Source organism: Anopheles aquasalis, chromosome 3 (assembly GCF_943734665.1).
Source record: "Anopheles aquasalis chromosome 3, idAnoAquaMG_Q_19, whole genome shotgun sequence".
NCBI classification, from domain to species: domain Eukaryota; kingdom Metazoa; phylum Arthropoda; class Insecta; order Diptera; family Culicidae; genus Anopheles; species Anopheles aquasalis.
In genome coordinates this window covers 58,188,549-58,206,048 of record NC_064878.1, presented here as the reverse complement: position 1 = coordinate 58,206,048, position 17,500 = coordinate 58,188,549, and the positions used below count along the sequence as shown (strand labels likewise).

Genomic DNA, 17,500 nt, shown 5'->3' with positions numbered 1-17,500 from the left:
ATGTCAGCTGTGAGACGATGCGAGACGCTTAGCATTAGAGAGAAGCACCCTCCTCTCCTACATCTCGCACGCAGGGAATGTGTTTACCGAAACGCATACCGGCAACCTCCATCAGGCGGCGGTGGTGGTGTTATGTTGTCCCATCGTGTCCCACCGCCACCGCCACGGCTATTGTGCGTCGGTCTTGGCAAACAAACGGCTCCAAAAAGGTCGCTTCATCGTCACCTGCCACTGCACTGCCGTCGCAACTACTGCTGCTCCCCAGTGTCCTCCTCTCAGCGAGCTTTTTGGGAGCAACGAGGCAACGAGAGCGTATTCCTGATGCTGCAGCTTATGCTGGGCCTGTTTGCAGACCAGCGAGATCGGGCATCTGGCATCCTGCAAACAGCCGAAATCACCGATTAGCTTCATTCCGTATTCCAGTGGCGAAATCGATAATAATGGCCCGTTAGCCCTATCTTGGACCTCTCGGTCATTGGACCACGGAACGGACGGCCCCGGAATCCCGGGCCACACTCCCCCCGGGAAGGGGCGAACCTAAAAGGGAGGATAATTTGAGAATTTTCAGTCGATCCTTACCTTCGGTTGCTCCGTTCTGTCCATTTGAAGCGCAGGCAACCGTCGAATGACCGTCGTCGTCGTTGGTTCGCTCGTTGCTGCCACTAAACGGTACTTTATTAGCTAGTTGAGCGGCCACCACCACACCGAGGACCTTCTGATTTTCGGGACCGGGAAGGTTTGAGGGCCCACCGACCAACCGGCAGCACAATGATCAAGCAGAATTCACAAAATCCCTGCCCCACGGCGAACGATAGTTGCCGGTATGGCTGCAGCACACATTGGTAGTGATGGTGGAACGTGACGGAACGTCGTCGCTGTCGACGGTGTGCCCGGTGTAACGGGAAATTCCTTTACCGGATTGGGCTTCTTCTTGGGTGCTGGAAGAAGGCAACTACCGTGTATCGGGCTGCTCCCGGTGGCCTGCTGATCAATAGTGTGCGCCCAGAGATCATGGTGATGGTCACCCCGAACGAGCCCAATGGTTGCACCAATAAACACCGACATAAAACTAACCGAATGACCGCTACACAGAGCGCAGCAGCAGAGCTTTGGTTTTTCGAAGGAGGGGGAGAAGCCGCCGCCGTTGCTCCATAAACTGAAAATGGCAAATCATGCAATCGTGGGCTTCTGACCATCGATGTCACCGATCAAAGAGAGTTGCCTCGCGGGGATCGCTTTATTAGCTGCCAAATGGTTCTCCCTTTGGGACCATCGGGCGCATGGGTTTGTTCCCTTTCACTCTACCGTCGTTTGCGGACGTGCTGGATTTGCAACCAAGCGGAAAGGGTGGACTCCATACTGGCATACGTGCTTGCATTAATCGATGGAGATAATAAAAAAAGAAAATACTTTGTCAGCGGGAGGACGTAACATCTTCTCGCTGGCTGGTTCACTGGTGGTGGCGCTTGAATTATGATATGCTGAGCACGCCCGAACTGAACACAAGAAATTTCGCGCGAACTACTGTAGAACCACCGACAGCCCAAAAACATGATTATCTATTAGCGAAACAGTAGCAATTATTATACGTGTTTCGCGTGTGACGGTGTGTTTTTGTGCTCGCGTAGGTATGTGCCGTGAGATGTTTGCAGATTTCGTAAGGGAACCGTGAACGTGCAAACCGGGCTAGTGTATTAACTTTTGACTTGGAAAGAGAAGGAGTGCACTTCAAGAACGTATATGAATGGCATGTTTTGCGACGCTGAAAGAATGTGATTTTTGCTATCCTCTTCATTGTTTATTCATAGCATGCGCCTTTTGCGCTTTTCGGGGAATCTTCTCTGTTTTTTTAAGCTGGGTTTTTCTTGAATTAAAGCTCTGTTATGTTTTTCTTGCTTATTCTATTATTCTTGCTTCCACAAATCAGTTGCAGTAAACATTAGTTGTAGCAACATAACTGAGTTTTTAAACATCAGATATTGTTTGAATTTAATTGAATGTGATTTAATACGATTACAATCCAACATTAAAGTTTACATTAATCAGATGGCATAAATAATGCAAGACCAATGATGGTGGTATAACAAATTTAGAAAGGAAGTGCAATAACAGCATGACAGAAATAATACCAAAATTTAAATGATAAGTAAATCAAATGAATCAAAATGAATTCTAAATCATATGATCATTTATTTACCAACTAATGGCCGTTTGGTTAACAACGTGTATCTTTATGAACCTACAATAAGCTTCTTTTCCACCAACCATTCTATTAATTTTATCGTTTTTGGAGACCAATTTACGGCCTCTCCTTGAACCATGACTTGGGCGACACTCTAACAGACTTCAAAACGAGAAACTCCATCCAATTCCGCAAAATTGCTGTGCCTGGACAAGTTCGAAAGGATGTCCCATTACGCGTTCGCGAACCGAATGTTGACATTGCACTGTGCGCCTGCCAAATTGCTTTCGAGCCTCTCTCCTTGCCGTGGCCGCGATCCTTAGCATTCCATTGAAATGCTACATTCCAACGGAATGGAGCCATTACACGTGTCCAAAATTAATCACGCAGCACAAGCACACTCGCAGCAACGCAAATCACAATCGTGTGCCCCTGCGTCTATTGTCTGTCGGCAAACCGGCAAGTCAGAGAGCCCAGCATCGTTGAGATTGAACTTTTTAGGGTGGGGAGGTGGTTGAAACCTGCGAGACGAGGTAAAAAGAAGAAGATAAAGAGGAGCGTAAACGCATTAAAATGGCCCAAATATTGACTCAGGCGTCGTGTTGTGCCACTCGACAACGAAACACACAAACGATGAGACAGTACTCGGACTGGCGAGCATTTCGAGACCTCGAACTGGGCGGCGTATGCACTGAGAAGGCTGATTGAACCGCGCGTAAAGGGCGGATTGGGCAAGGTCAGTGACGGTAGTAAAGACCTCTCTTAGCGCCAACGACGATGTCTGCACTTAGCACTGTGGAGGAGTCCACAAGCAAAACAATTATTGGCCGACCAGACCGATCAATTTGCGTGAAGCAGCATGTCGCAACCGTACCGAATCGATGCCTCACATGATCGTGGAGTGAGATCGATTTGCTGCTGCTGCTGCTGCTACTGCGATCATTACCTTTCCGGCCAAGGCTCCAGCGCTAGTCACTCAAAAACATCTCCACCGCGCAGTGTTTGGCGGTTAATTTGAGTTTTTAAATCCTCACTCACCTCCTCCGCTTTCAATCTTTTTTTTTTTTGTTCAAACCATGAAACCCTCGTTCGTTCTCGTTCGATCGCCCGCGATTTCCAACTCGCCTCCCTGAATCGCCTCCGGTGGCCAACTTTTGCTGTCAATCGAAAGCCACTCTCGATGGTCTAGTGGCTCACTGGCCATCCTGCTGGCCAAAGTGTGTCGATGTCGGGCAGCGATTGCACCGCTCACGACAACCATTGGCCAAGTCGCCAATCGGTTTGGCTTCTCCGTTGATCTGAGTTTGAGTTTTCCATTTTATCACTTGATGGCAGCTCGCGTGACGCTCGGTGCGTCCTTTCCTTCTTTTCCGCTCGCTCGTTCTGTTTTTTTCTTGTGTCGCTTTTTTCTCCACGACTTCTCGGCGTGTTGCCGGTGCATCTTGCATCTTGGCCGTGGATTGGATGGCTGGTCCGGCCGGAAGGCTTTTATGGTTTATGACAAAACCAAACGTCAGTCAGCAGAGAGCAGCGTACAGCGTGCATCGTGGCGAGAAGTATGCCGCGCACAGCAGTCGATGGTGTGCCAATGGAAAATGGGCCTTTGGTATTGCAATAAGATCGAGAGACCGTTTTTTTTTCATCCAGCTGGTAATTACCATTTTATCATCGTCATCATCATTCGCGTGTCGTGTCATCTGGAAATGGAAATGGGTTAGTGGATTCATTTGCTGCAAGAGAAGAGAAGAGAGATTAACATCCTCATCGTCGCCCGGTGACGTTTATGTACCATCGATCACACATTTATGCTCCTCACTGTACGGACCGGCCGGCACAAAACCCTTTTCGGTCACTTCCCCCGGGTTTGACGAGCGACTGGCCAACCCTGTTCTTTCCCTCCTCGCAACCAACCACGCGAGTCGCAGCGTGATGAGCTCGTTGACCATTTCGGTTGACAGTGGCTGTGGCTGTGGATGAAGAAGTAGCAGCCACGTCGTGAGCTTCAGAGACACTCGGTGTGCTGACAATCCCAGTGTGGCCCTGGGCGTCTCTGGAGGAAGAAAAACCGATGGAATGAAGGAAAATTGAATGCGAAACGGACGCGAGAAAAAGCGTCCTCCTCACGCGCACACACATAGACTTGAACTTGAACTTCTTTAGACCAGTTCCGTTTTAACAGCGAAAGAAACAGAGAAAGGAAGAGTGGGAGAGAAAGAAAGGTGGTGGGGTGTAAAAGATGGGAGGAAAGTATGCCTCATTTATGGATAACAAGATCAGTGTTTCCGTTGATTGGTTGCGCTAGTCCCGTGACAACGTGCAGCCAATGGCGATTGAGACGCGAGATCTTGCCACAAAACCAACAAAGAGCGGCAGAAAGAGCGAGAGAAAAGCCTAACGGGGGAAGCCTTTATTAATTGCTACATTTTTGCTGCATTTTTGTTGAACACCATCAAGGTCGCTTCGTGTCACTGGACCGGACGCCGTCAGCGAGCCGGCGAATGGGTCTTACGGTGGTGCGCCAATGAGGCATCGTAATGTACCGCCGTCGCCACCGCCGGTGGTCGGACGAGTGGGTGAGCATGTTTGCTAGGGCCGGTTTTTTTTTTGTCGTCCTCCCCGGTCGTCGTTGTTGGTGCAGCTGAATGTGTCAACAGGCCATCATTGCTGGCGAAAAAAAGCAGGAAGGCAAAATGCATTGGTGACAGCAGCAGCAAACATTTGTGACGATGGCACCCGGGCGCTTTCGCTCAAATAGGTTGCCGTTTTGCTGGATACATGTGCATGTTGGAAGTGGAAGGAGATGAAAGTTGTTTCTCTCTTCTAGAAGGGTGACGGACTCATGGTTTGGAGTGGGAAATTCGTGGAAATGGTAGGTATGGATTGTAAAAAGAAGAAATGTTTGATTAATGGGTCTTTCTGTTGTTTTTTTCTTCGTTTGTTACAAAAGGATTGTGTTGTGTAGTTATACTAAAGGTAATTTTTTTATTAAACCACTTCTTGTTGTCTTGTTTATTTCAGTAAATAATCTACTTTTTTTTAAATTAAATTATTAAGATTATGTTATTTACCATAAGCAATCGAAGAAATTCATTCAAAGTTTGCAAATGCTTCTCAGAGAGTTATTGAGCATTACGATATCACATATCACATGTGAGTAACGCAGCCATAATTCTCATGATCATAGCTATTTTCTACATGATTTAAAGGTCCTCCCCTTCGTGTTCGCAGTCCAAATTGGAAACAAACGTCTCATAAGTCACGGCCAAGAACAATGTACTCCCGCAATCATCCCGCGAGTTTATCATTTCCATCGTTTACCCTCTGCTATCGCATCGATAAAGGGGTCGTACGGCACCACCAAAGACCATATTTAAAATCGATTTTTCCTTATCAGCCACATCGGAACGCACTCGGCCGGGTGGGCGTACCGGGTCGTTATTTTAAGATAACAATCCAAACCAAACGAACGAACGAACGAACGAGCAATCCTCTCCATAAAAGCGAATAAAATTCACATTTGACCTCAGTTAACGATGGTAAAGGTTATTTTGAAGCATTTCTCCACCCCCAAAGACCGATCGATCGATTGTTCTGCCATATTTCGCTCGCCTCGCTCCATTGTTCTAACGTGCGATGCGTTAAACGATCGATTTCTTCTCGATTTGTTTCCGCGACGCTCTTCAGCCCTTCTCCTGCGATGGAGATGTCAGCAATTCTCAGCAATTTTCTCCAGCTTCCAGATTTCCTTTCTTTCGTCCCGGAGCAAACAATGATTTGATTATAGCAAGCCAGCAAGCCAGTCAGGCAGCTCGTTCTCATTAGTTGGGTGGCCCAGGACGGTCCAGAAAAAAAGCAGCATAAATGGTTGCACACCAGCTAATTCGTAACATTAGCACTTCCATCCAGAGCAAATCATGAGCTTCCCCCCTTCTCTCTCTCTCCTAAAGCCCCTTTCCACCCTGGCCGGTCCACCATGAAACCATGAAAATGATTATGGTTATGGTGATAAATTGCATCCTTAGGGCCGGAGCGGTCGCCCATTGGTGGTGAATGGTTTCGTATTAATGGTCAGCCTTTTTTTACGATGATAGCGACCACGACGCTGCCTGTCGTCTTCCCGTTAGTGAGGGGTATCTGGACACTGGATCGTTGTGGACGAGCAGGGGTGCTTAACGTGCGAAGCAAACAAATTGTCATCATGTTTCATGGTTCTTAACTTTAATTCGTTTCTTCAGCTTTTGATTTACCTTTTTTTTTCGCGGGAGAAAGTGCTAGCTGCCCCCGAGAGGATCTTGTTTTGGGGAGGGAGCTGCTACTTCTTATGCTGCTACAGATTGATCTGCGAGCGCCCGGGCACTCGCACCCCATTGCTGCTGCTTACACGCGACTCTTAGCTGACCCCCTTTCGCTCCATAATTGATTCCGTCAGTAGTTACGGGGGCACGGTTGTGAAGGACCAAATTCAGGTCGATTGGCGATCGACTGAATCTTTTCCACCAAACTGAAGCCGAGCCAAAAGGCACAGGACGATGCGATGGAGATGATAAGGCGATAAATAGAGAAAAAAGAAAACAAAAAAATTGCTCGCTTTTTTCCCCCTCGCTTGATACAGATTGATCAAATCGGTCAGCAAGGCGCACGGCCGCGATAGGAGAAAGGCAATGACTGGGGAATGACTTCGAAGTGGAGGCTTGGAGCAAATTTTTGCAACCTCATCCGGGCATACAAATCAAATCTTCGCGGCCACACCGCACGGCACGGAACGGCACGGTACCGTTTGGCAAATTGGTTTTGCCGAGACGAGACGAGACGAGACGAGCGGCTCGTCCAGTGCCTTCCATTCATCCGAAGCATCGGCCCATGATGGCTCCGCTAGCGACGTGAGCTTTTCACTTTCACGGCGGATTCACGGATTCACGCGTCCTGTGAAGGGGTTGAAGTGGGGTGGCTCCAGATGAGATGCCGATACGCTAACCCCGAACGAGTGAACGAGCGAGCGAGCTTTTGCATCATTAGCCTTGACAGTCGCCGCCGTGAATTAGCGGCGCAATCGTCTACCATAACACCGTTCCATTCTCCATTCTGCTGCTGCTCGCGTCTCGATCAAACGTGGCCACAAACAATGCCGTTTCCTGTTCTTTTCCGCGCACGGGGCAACGTTTGCGCGATCATCGCTGTGGTGTTCTTGAATGGCAAGCATTGGCGTCGTGAACGATAGTATTTTGGAGATTAGGGCCCGTTAAATTGAATGTCAACGGGCAGTTGCTGTTGCTGCCTGGTTTGTGGAGTGGCCGGAAGAGGCCGATTTAGATTTTCGGCATCACGACGAAGAAGAAGAAGAAAAAGAAGCAGAAGAAGAAGAGAAAGCCCGAGGATGAACTATGACAATCATCTAAATGCTTCTGACCCAAATCCGTGCCACGATCCTCGGCCAGCGACCACTATCCGTCGCTACAATAATAAACCAAAATCGTCCGAAAGGTCGCGGCCAGTTGGTGGAAGAGGAGAGAATGGGGAAGGGGAGAGGATGAGTTTTGGCATCAAGGTCTGCGCCACAGATAAGCCTGGCTTGGCTGGCGCCCAGACGCTGCGACGCGAGAAGGCGTGAAAGGCGTTTCACTTTTCATTTCGAGGCGTCTGGTGGCGCCGACGGAAACGGTGGAGCATTTCTGAGAACTGCGGACTTGCGGTGTGACCACGTGCCTGCCTTCGTAGCGCAGGAGGGGAGGGCAGGTTTTATCACCCAAATTAGAGTGAGGGATTACCCACGGATGATGATGATTCTCTTACCTTTGGCCGAATGTTGGCCGAAAGCGCTCTCGGTTGTGAAAGGCTTTTAAGAGGTCCTTCCTTCCTTCCTTCCTTAGTTCCACGCCCGGTTTGGCACGGTGCTAGATGGAGAATCGAGATCGATCCAACGCCACTTTTTAGAGCAGACCGGGCTGCCCGGCTAGGCAGGACGGTGATTGAATTGATGCCCCTAGGTGCCAACGAGGAGATGCTCTATTACCGTTGGTTGGAGTCACGATATCGATATACGGCGATGGCGAGTGGGTGTGATTTCAATGGCCGGTTGAATTATGAAAGGTTTGTGTGAAGTGAAAGTGTTGTTACACTTTTTTTTTGAAAGAGCAGAACCAGCTCTAGTTCGTGCTTTGATTGATTTTAGGTTCAAGTGCGCTGATTATTATCTTAAACGAATAATTTATGCTTTCCAATCTGATGAATAGGCTTAAGAATGTAAATTGTAAATGTAAATGTAAATTGTTTTATGTTTAAAAAGTATATAATGTTGTTGAAAAATTATACAATTTCATTTTACATCTAAAATATCTGTAGTATTTTGTATCCTTCCTACACCTAAGCCAATACGATTAAATCCATTTAATTTGCATAATTTAATGCCGATGAAATTGCAATCCAATGGTCTGCAATAAAAAAGCTTACTTCTTTTCGATTGCACCAATAAATTGTCATGAAGTGCAGTTGAGTTAAAACAGTAGATGATAGGAAGAAATTTATCAAATTTGCTTGATATTCCGCTACTCAATAATGTTTTGAAATTACAGTATTGTTCACATTAGCATTAGACAGAATATTTACCTACTAACCTAACTTGCAACATGACACAAACATGAATATATAGAGAGGACCTCCAGCAAGCCATTCTCGATTGGCACATGGCCCCTGGAAGCCATTTTCAAATAAACAGCTACCCTTGCATAAAAAAGGTCTCCCTTTTTGGACCTTCTCGACTTCCGCACAAATTGAAGACATCTGCCACCACATGACACACTCGCGCAGACGAAAAACGAAAAGGGATTATGCTCCACATCCATCGCCCAGAAGCGCGTCGCATAGCGCACAAACACATAAAAGGGGAGGCTTGGAACACACGGTGCGCTTGGCATGTTTACGATGCACCGACGACGAACAGCCACCGGACGAAAATTCGTTTACAATTTGTGATGATTTACATAATTCCCCCCGGCGGCCAATCCGTTGTGCGCGAGCCCCGAACCTGAGGTCGAGAATCTTCCACCGCGGTACCGGTATCCTTCCAAAGCTCCTTCCACACGAGGGCTAAGCTTTCGCTTTGGTGTTTCGGTTTTTACAACGCACACATCACACATGTTGTCCGAACGTGTCGAAGAAAGAGAACCGTGGTGGTAGGGATCCCTTGCCTCGCCTCGGCTGGTGCTCAATATTCCGAGCATGTTTATGTTTGGCCGCTTATTTATGATGAAAACGTGTATTCGCAAAGCCCTCCGCTCCCTCTGGTTTGGACTGACTCGTACACGCGGACGCATTCTTTGGCGCACATTCTTGTAATTGAAGACAACGCCACTCGTGGTGCGCACACAAGCACACAAGCAACGATGTCACATCATGAGGCCCCCGGGGGTGTGGTGTTGTGTTGATGATAGACGTAGAGAATGCAGAAAGATCGTCAAGCGCGAACCGCATAAATCATTGTCTTTTCGTTCCTTCTCACTGTCTCCCCGTTCTGACTCTGACGCCATTTTCACATTTCGCCTTTTTTCCTCCACGCGATTCCCGATACCGATCCACGGTGTCACGGCATTTCGGGCCAACAAAGGCCAACGGTACCGAGCAGCAGCTCTCGTGGCAAAATCTGGCTAGAATCCGATCCGATATTCTTGTGACGTACGACTCGGTGCTGCTGCTGCCGGCATCCAATGCCCTTCCTGGCCGCTTGTCTCCCAAGATAGCCATCGATCGATCACGGCGGCACGGCGCGACAGCTCGCCGCAGGCAGAGCTAATCATAACCAACGGAGAGAGAGAGAGGAGTTGCGAGGACGGTACATGGTCGCACGGACGGTGGATCGTTGGTTCGCATAAAAATCGATTATCGCCATCCAGTAACACTCTGGGTCCGGGGGCCGGTGCTTGCTCTTCACGCCCGGTAACGCCGGAAGGAATTCTCATTTTCGATCTGCAATCGTCGGCGTTAAGGCATCCCAGCCCGAGAGAGGCCGATCGATTGCCATTACTCATAAGAAGCTGCCTCGAGGATTGAGGAGGGGCTGTGGGGGGAGTAAATCGGATGCCAGAGAGAGTAACAGGGAGCGAGAGAGAGAAACTGGTGATGGTGAGTTGATGCTGATACTCCGTACACGCCTGGTCGATTTTGCGCAACATGCCAACCCCTCGAGGTGTGTCACTGGCCACCACAACAGACCAGATGGAGCAGCAGGAATCCCCGGGACCAGGGCCTTTCACGGATGTGGAAGCTCGAAGTTCGATGGAATTAAAGCTGCGGCGGAGTGAGTTCAATCCCGTGTTGCAGCGCTTCTTGAAGTCGTTTTCGCACAACAGTTCAATCAGTAAAGTGAAACACAGGAAAACAATCTGAAAACAAATGAAGTTTTCACAGTTCTTCTTAATTTAAGCTTCATCTAAGCCATGCTCTGCTAGTCTAGAGCACTTGGTTGATTAAAAATGGTTTATAACGTGCAACAATACTTCAAGAGCACCTCAATACGAGAGGCTTGACGGCTAACGGTCAAGGTTAGTGTCCGCGTCACGATTTTCTTCCCCTCAGTCGCGATAGCGGCTGCAAGCTGCACGCAATGCCCTAGCCCCCACCCCGGCGGACAAGAAATGTGTGTCACCGGACACCGGGATGCCGTTGTTTATTTATGAGATGAGGGGCCGTTGTCTCGTTCGGTCGAATCTTATGATCTGGCGGCTGGGCTCAGTAATGGTGGAAGAAGATGGCGATGCATCTTTTCCCATCACATCATGCGCTGGTGTCGCGAATTCGAATGACAAGTTTCGAAGACATTTTCTGCCACAGTTGCTTCTAGAGACTTCTTCCTTTGTAATACTCTGGATCAATTAAAACATTCCTCTTATCCCTTGCATGGCTTCTACACGAGCGAGTGGTGGCAATACTCGGTAAAATATGGCCCGAACATGTGACGTATGCGGACGGTTTTGCGTTACTTCTGGTAACGCATTTACGATGTGCCATGTTCTCCTCTGGCTGGCACCTGCAGGCACGACCATCAAACCGCCCTCCCTGCCGGGGGTACTGACCAAAATTAAAGTGCCAAACGGAGCGCCCAACGCCATGGGGCCACCATTCGGCGTGCTGGCGGCACCACATGGTGCACGCCTCTCTCATAGTCGGTGGTGACGATGACAGGTTTGGGGTTCTGTTGTGACTTTCGCTACGCCTCTGTATCACACACCACCACCACCAGTGCTGCCGTTGGTTTTATGTGTGCGAATCGTATGGCTTCAAGCCAGAAGGAGGGAGTGCGAATACCAAAAGTGCCATAAAAAACGGGTAACGGAAGAAAGGGGAGCACTAAAAAGGGGTTTACCAGAATGTGACGATCCGTGAGGCCCTGGGAAGATCCGTGGACGCTGGTAAAACTCCTGGCACAAGTACACGCCGAAAATGAAAGAAGGAAAAGAAACAAAAAAAAACCAATAAACGGTATTGAAGCAGAGCGCACCCCCCGGGGAGGGAGCGAGAACTGAACATTCCGAATCCGGGAATAGCCCTGTTTCCCAAACTTTTGCAGAACGAGATGCCCTAAAAGTTTTTCGGGTGCTGGTGATCGGCCAGCCAGGCCAGGGTGCATTGTTTTCTTGGGTGGACGGCGAGAACTGGGTCCCGTGGGATCTCGCACTCTCCCAGATGATCTGCTCTCCTAGAAAAGGGTAATCTAGGGAAATGGGAACATTCCGACCTTGTTAGCTCATCAGCTGCCCCACTCGCACCACTCGCACTTTCGATTCCTTCGAGAGTCTGACGATCGATGATGCACTTTTGGGCTTGGGAGTTGGTGTGATTTACCGCCCAACGGTCATCCCATTAACCGTTGCCCTTTCCTGGGCTGGCGAGTTCACGGTTCGACCTTTTCCCGACTGAACGTCGGGACGCCGTATAGGTGGTCTATTTAACGCTCGGCCATTAAGTGAGTTTGTGTTTGATTGATGGAACTTGCTGGCCAGTGAGTGGCAGTGGTGGTGGTTGGATGAAATTGGTGTATCGGATGTGTTTACCCGGGGCGAGGTTCATGTTCAAGGTCTAACGAGTGTGTTTCCCTTGGATTCCCTTTGGTTTTATGGTGGTTTGGGGGGATGCCAGCGGTCGCTTAGCGCCGTTTAAGGGGTGATTTCGATTTCGGCCACCCCCGGAGAGAGGGGAAAAGGAATGGACGCGAGGTCCCACCCAAAAGCTGACAGACAGATGAGGAAAGCCTCGGGAGCACGCCTTTGAAACACGAAGAAAATGGAGGGAAGGGCGGGATTTCGGAAGGGTTTTTCCCAGTAATTAGACGTATATTGATGTCATTAAAGCGCAATAATGCGCTCGTTTAGAACCTCGAACTGAAACCGAAACGTTCTTTCCTCATTCATTAGCCAAATTAATGGTGGGGAAGAGGAAAGAGACTCAAAAGTCACAGAGTTGTTAAGATTGATTTCGTTCGTCTGCCGGGAGTACTGCGCGGCGTATCGCTAGGGAACGAGGATTGATCTAAGCCTCTTACCGTTGTAGGTGGTCTGGAATAAATGCTGCTTCATGGAGCTTTGTTTGGGGATAGATCTGTTGTCGTTATTCTTGACGAAATGCTCTTTAGATTGTATTTAATCATCGGTTTTGGAATGGAGAAGGCAGTTCTTGTGCTGACAAATGTGAATAATTGGCAGGTTCTATGGAAATTGTTCTTCTGTCTCTTACTTTGCATGAATAATAAAAGTAACTGTGAACATGGTTTTTGAAAGTAATGGATTTATTCAACAAGCGAATTATTGATTTTAATCCTAAAAATGTCAAAATTAAAATGAAAGGCTTAAACATACGGCTCGTCCGTCCTTAAATATGTTTAAAAAAAAGAAAGGCTAGCAAGTGTGGATCGTCTGTGTTCTGTGTGCAAATGTCTCATTTATGGTCTTTGTTAAAGTGATTTTTGCTTCCCTAGCTTTCTCGGGTGAACAAAATGCAAATGTCCTATTGCGAGGTGTTATAATGTACACGTTTGAAGGATTGTTTTACTGAACATGTTCAAAATATAAAGTATTTAACGGGAAGAACTACAATTAGTCCTCAAACATGATTCAGATATAAAATATCGGAAGGCAACATTTTTTTGTTTATTTCTTAATTGATCTGTCTCGATGGTGTGCTCTTCTAAATGGAAAAGATCAGCTAGGGGCTTTTATTTATATGTAAAGTATAGATATTGCTTGAAATTATTTCATTTGAAACATAATCATTCGACTGATTTCTTGAACACAATCCCTAACACTACCACGATGCTCACCTCAACTGCGTCACATGAAGTGCAATGAGGTTCGGAGAGAAGAAAGTTCCTCAAAACTCCAGTGTGCTGACGTCCGTACGGCGTGCTGCTCGATAACAATAACAGTGTCCAATCTACCTACCGGTTATCTAACAACCCGTGTATAATTCAATAATGAATCAAACAACGAAATGAGAAGAGTGAGAGGGGCTCGCTCACATGAGACACCTTCCGTGGAAGCCAACGGAACGTTGCGTAAACCGGCGCACCGAGGCACCGCAACACAAAGACGCAGCAGCAGAAGATGTGTGCACCATCAGACCATCAGCACACGACAAAGAAGCACCGAAGACGAGCCAGACGCACGCACCTTTCATCGGTTGGCGGTCGGCTTTCGATGTTTCTTTTCATTTGTGCGAACGTGCGACAAGTCAGACCGCACGATGAGCTTCATGAAGCTCATCCTCAAACAACAACAACAGCAACAGTGACTAGGGCATGAAAGGCACTTACCGCCACTTGGAATGCAAACACGAGCGTCGACGGCCGCTCTGTGTCTGTGCCCCCGGAGGAATCCTTTCTCTTCCCTCGAAAAGCTGGCGCCATCCGGTGTCCGGTGACTCCCCGGCCGGCTCTGGCTGTCGCCTGCGGAATTGATTGATGTCTTTACCAGCGGCAGCGGCTGGTCAACTGGTTCCACCGAGGGGTTTGTGCAGTACCGGTACCGAACACATTGGGCAATGGGTACTTCTCCCTCGCTCCTGCTGATGCTGATCGTTTTCTGTTTTTTCTCTTGTCCCCACAGAGAAGCTGCTGTCGTCGGAGGGGCGCGAACTGCGCCGTGTGCTGTTCTCGCTGAAGCAAATCTTCCAGGAGGACAAAGACCTGGTGCACGGGTTCGTGGCGCACGGTGGGCTCAACTGTCTGGTGCAGATTGGCAGCGAGGCGGACCAAAACTACCAGAACTACATCCTGCGGGCCCTCGGGCAGGTGATGCTGTACGTCGACGGGATGAACGGTGTGATGAAGCATTCGCCCACGATCCAGTGGTTGTACTCGCTGATTGCGTCCCGCTACCGGCTCGTGGTCAAGACCGCCCTCAAGCTGCTGCTCGTCTTCGTCGAGTACTGCGAGGGCAACTGCTATCTGCTCGTTAGCGCCATCCGCTTCGTCGATACGGCGCGCGCCGTCGTCCCGTGGAACAACATTATGCGGTAAGTCGATCTCCCTCCCTCTCCTCCCACCCTGGGTTTATCTTTTCGGTCAAGCTTTTTCCCGTTTTATCGCCTGCGAAATGTTAATTTCAAAACTCTTTGCCTCTCTTTGGTAAGGAGCGAAGAGAAATTGATTTTCTTTGATTGATTGCCGTTTCGTTGGAGTTGCTTTCAGGCGATTTCATTAGACAAACTCACGATGCAGCACGGTAGGATTGTTCAATCTTTCATTTAACGAAATGATTTAAGGGGTGGCTAAGATAAATTTGCGATAAAAAATGGCTCAGTTTTGACGATTTTTTGTGAAGAAACGCTTCTACTGTATTCTTTCAGATGAATGTCATATTAAACTACAACTTTTCAAGAGTATTTGGATCTATTTTGTGGAAGATTCGTTAATACACGGCATCATTTTTAGAAAAGCGTGTTTGCAAAAATATGCTTTTTCCTGTGCCCATCGCGTCAAATCTGAAAATCTGATCTGAAATATGCAAATCAATATTCTTTTGGCATAGATGACAGCATTGGGAAGGCGAAAAAGTGATCACATGATGGTGCCGGAGTGATCAATGATCAAACCGAGTTCGTCACTTATTCTTAAGGGGCAAGTCTTTTGATTCGGACGATAAAAACGATGAAAAAAGAAAAAATAATAATAAAAAGAAAACTAATTAAATCCTTATTTGCTTTAACTCTTATCATGATGATTTCCATTGCAACATTCCACTTCAAAATATTTTGGTTTTGTTTTAAAGCATAATGTTGCTGAGTATAAAATGTATAATTTTAAAAGTATAAAATGTAAAATGTTTAATTTTGTAAATGAGTATAATTTTGCTCTTGGTTCTGATACGTTTCTCAAAAAGTTCAAAAGTATTGAGTAATTATTGTTCATTTTATTTATGGTCGCTGTTGAACTGAATTTTAAAAAATAATAGATTTAAATGATGTATAGAAAACAGTATAGAAGATTTTTTCAAAACAAAACCTGTCTCGTCGCTGCTTTCTAGGCTGCTGAAGGACTACGAAAATGCCGACACGGAGCTACTAATCTACGCCACATCACTAATTAACAAAACTCTGTCCGGACTGAGCGATCAAGACAGTTTCTACGACGAGAGTGACTTCCTCGAGCAGCAGGGCATGGAGGGCATCATTCAGCGCTACATGTCCCGACCCGGCACCGATCTCGATCTGCTCGATCAGCTCCAGCTATACGAGAGTGTGCTCCGTTTCGAGGACGGCGAATCGGATGGAATCCGTATCCCAGACAACACGGTTCGGAAAACGCTCCGTTACCGGTCGACCGGCAGTGATACGACCGATCGGCGGAAGTCTCGACGTCACAGCACCGGAACGGCTCCACCACCTCCATCAACAGCACCTCCTCCTCCTCCCCCTCCCCCTCTGCCAGCGTATCCCATGTACTCGGCACCACCCAGTGGACCGCCACCTCCACCACCACCTCCGCTACCACCACCAGTGGCTCCGGTCCAGCTGTACGGTGGCCTTCAACTCCCGAAACAACCGACCGGCCACGATGACGACGCAAGTTCCTCCAGCTCGGCCCACAGTGGCGATCATCTGCCAGCCGGCACTGGCTACCATGATCCATCTCGTGGTGACACTACGGGCGTGACACCGGGCCTCCGACGACGCCGGGAGCGTGCCGAACGTCAAAAGACGCTGATGCGTGAACAGCAGGAACTGGGCCAGCTCCAGAACGGTCTTCCGATGGTGCCCGGTGAAGAGACGACGGAAAATGGTAAGCATGACGCTCACGGAAGCTCATTCCTTTCATCGCTCACTGTCACTAACCGCTCTCAATCGCTCATTTTGTGTTTGTTTCGTGTGTTCTTTCGTGTGCTTGCTTCTGTTCCGTTTGCGTTTGCTGTTTCCGTTGTCCGATTGCGTGCGTGCGTGCGTGCGTGCCTGTGTGATTGTCAGGATATCGTGGAGGATCGCGGAGTAACGGTTTGGCGTACAGTTCGAGGTCCAGCGCGTTGGCCCCAGGAGCAGTCACAGCATCAGCAGCAGCAGCAGCTGGGGCATCAGCAGGGGCATCTCTACTACCACCAACAATCCACGAGGAAGAGTCACGCCGTGCGAATGGCAGCATCCATAACTGCACCCCCGCTGTGATGTTGCACAAGCAACCTAACCTCACTAATCACCCTAGCGGCCCAGAAGGGACGACCATCGGTAGCGTCGAGTATCGGAATAGTCGCAATTTGCTGCTCACCAATCGGCACGTGGGTAGCAATGGTGGCGTCTCGAATGGCACGGGAACCGGAACAACAACGTCGGCGACGGTCAACGGTCATCACGATCGCTACAAAGTAGATCTCAACGGGAATGTACGTCCGAGTGGAAGGAATGGCCTGTTGGCACTCGAGCAACAGGACACCGAGAACAAAAGTCCAAACATTAACTCCCAGACGATGGGTGCGATGGCCTACGGAAGACCTTCGCTGGTGGTTAATGGTAAGGATACGCACGCTGATACGGCTTATCATCATCACCGTCATCGATCAGGTGCGGTGAACGGTACCACAAACGGTCCTCTAGCGAACGGTGGTCCGCATGTGGAGGTCCTTTCTAAGACTCAAGATCTTCCAACGGTTCAAGGTAAGGGCATGTCCGAGAGCATTTAACCCGAACGATCGACAATTCATTCATCTGTTGCTTCCACAACTTTAAGCTAAGACTCGCAGGCGATCATTTGAGATTGATACTTATGCTGGTCTCCGTTTCTCGTCCATTCAAACAGTGGAATCGGACAACGAAGACAAGAAGCTGATCCTGCAGCTCAAGAAGGAC

General features: G+C 48.5%; 1 protein-coding gene across 11 annotated transcripts in view; it reads left to right on the top strand.

The window, feature by feature from the left end:
- Positions 1–17,500, top strand: part of LOC126574684 (FH1/FH2 domain-containing protein 3) — an 82,880-nt gene that overhangs the window by 56,985 nt on the left and 8,395 nt on the right. For 9 of the 11 annotated variants that reach the window (XM_050235020.1, XM_050235015.1, XM_050235019.1 and 6 more), the window contains 4 exons: positions 14,272–14,680; positions 15,691–16,445; positions 16,628–17,308; positions 17,451–17,500. The exon at positions 17,451–17,500 is cut by the window's right edge and continues 546 nt beyond it. In XM_050235020.1, coding sequence (XP_050090977.1) covers positions 14,272–14,680; positions 15,691–16,445; positions 16,628–17,308; positions 17,451–17,500 — 1,895 coding nt within the window. The remainder of the gene's footprint in view (positions 1–14,271; positions 14,681–15,690; positions 16,446–16,627; positions 17,309–17,450) is intronic. The other 2 variants (XM_050235021.1, XM_050235022.1) reach the window with 1 other exon arrangement.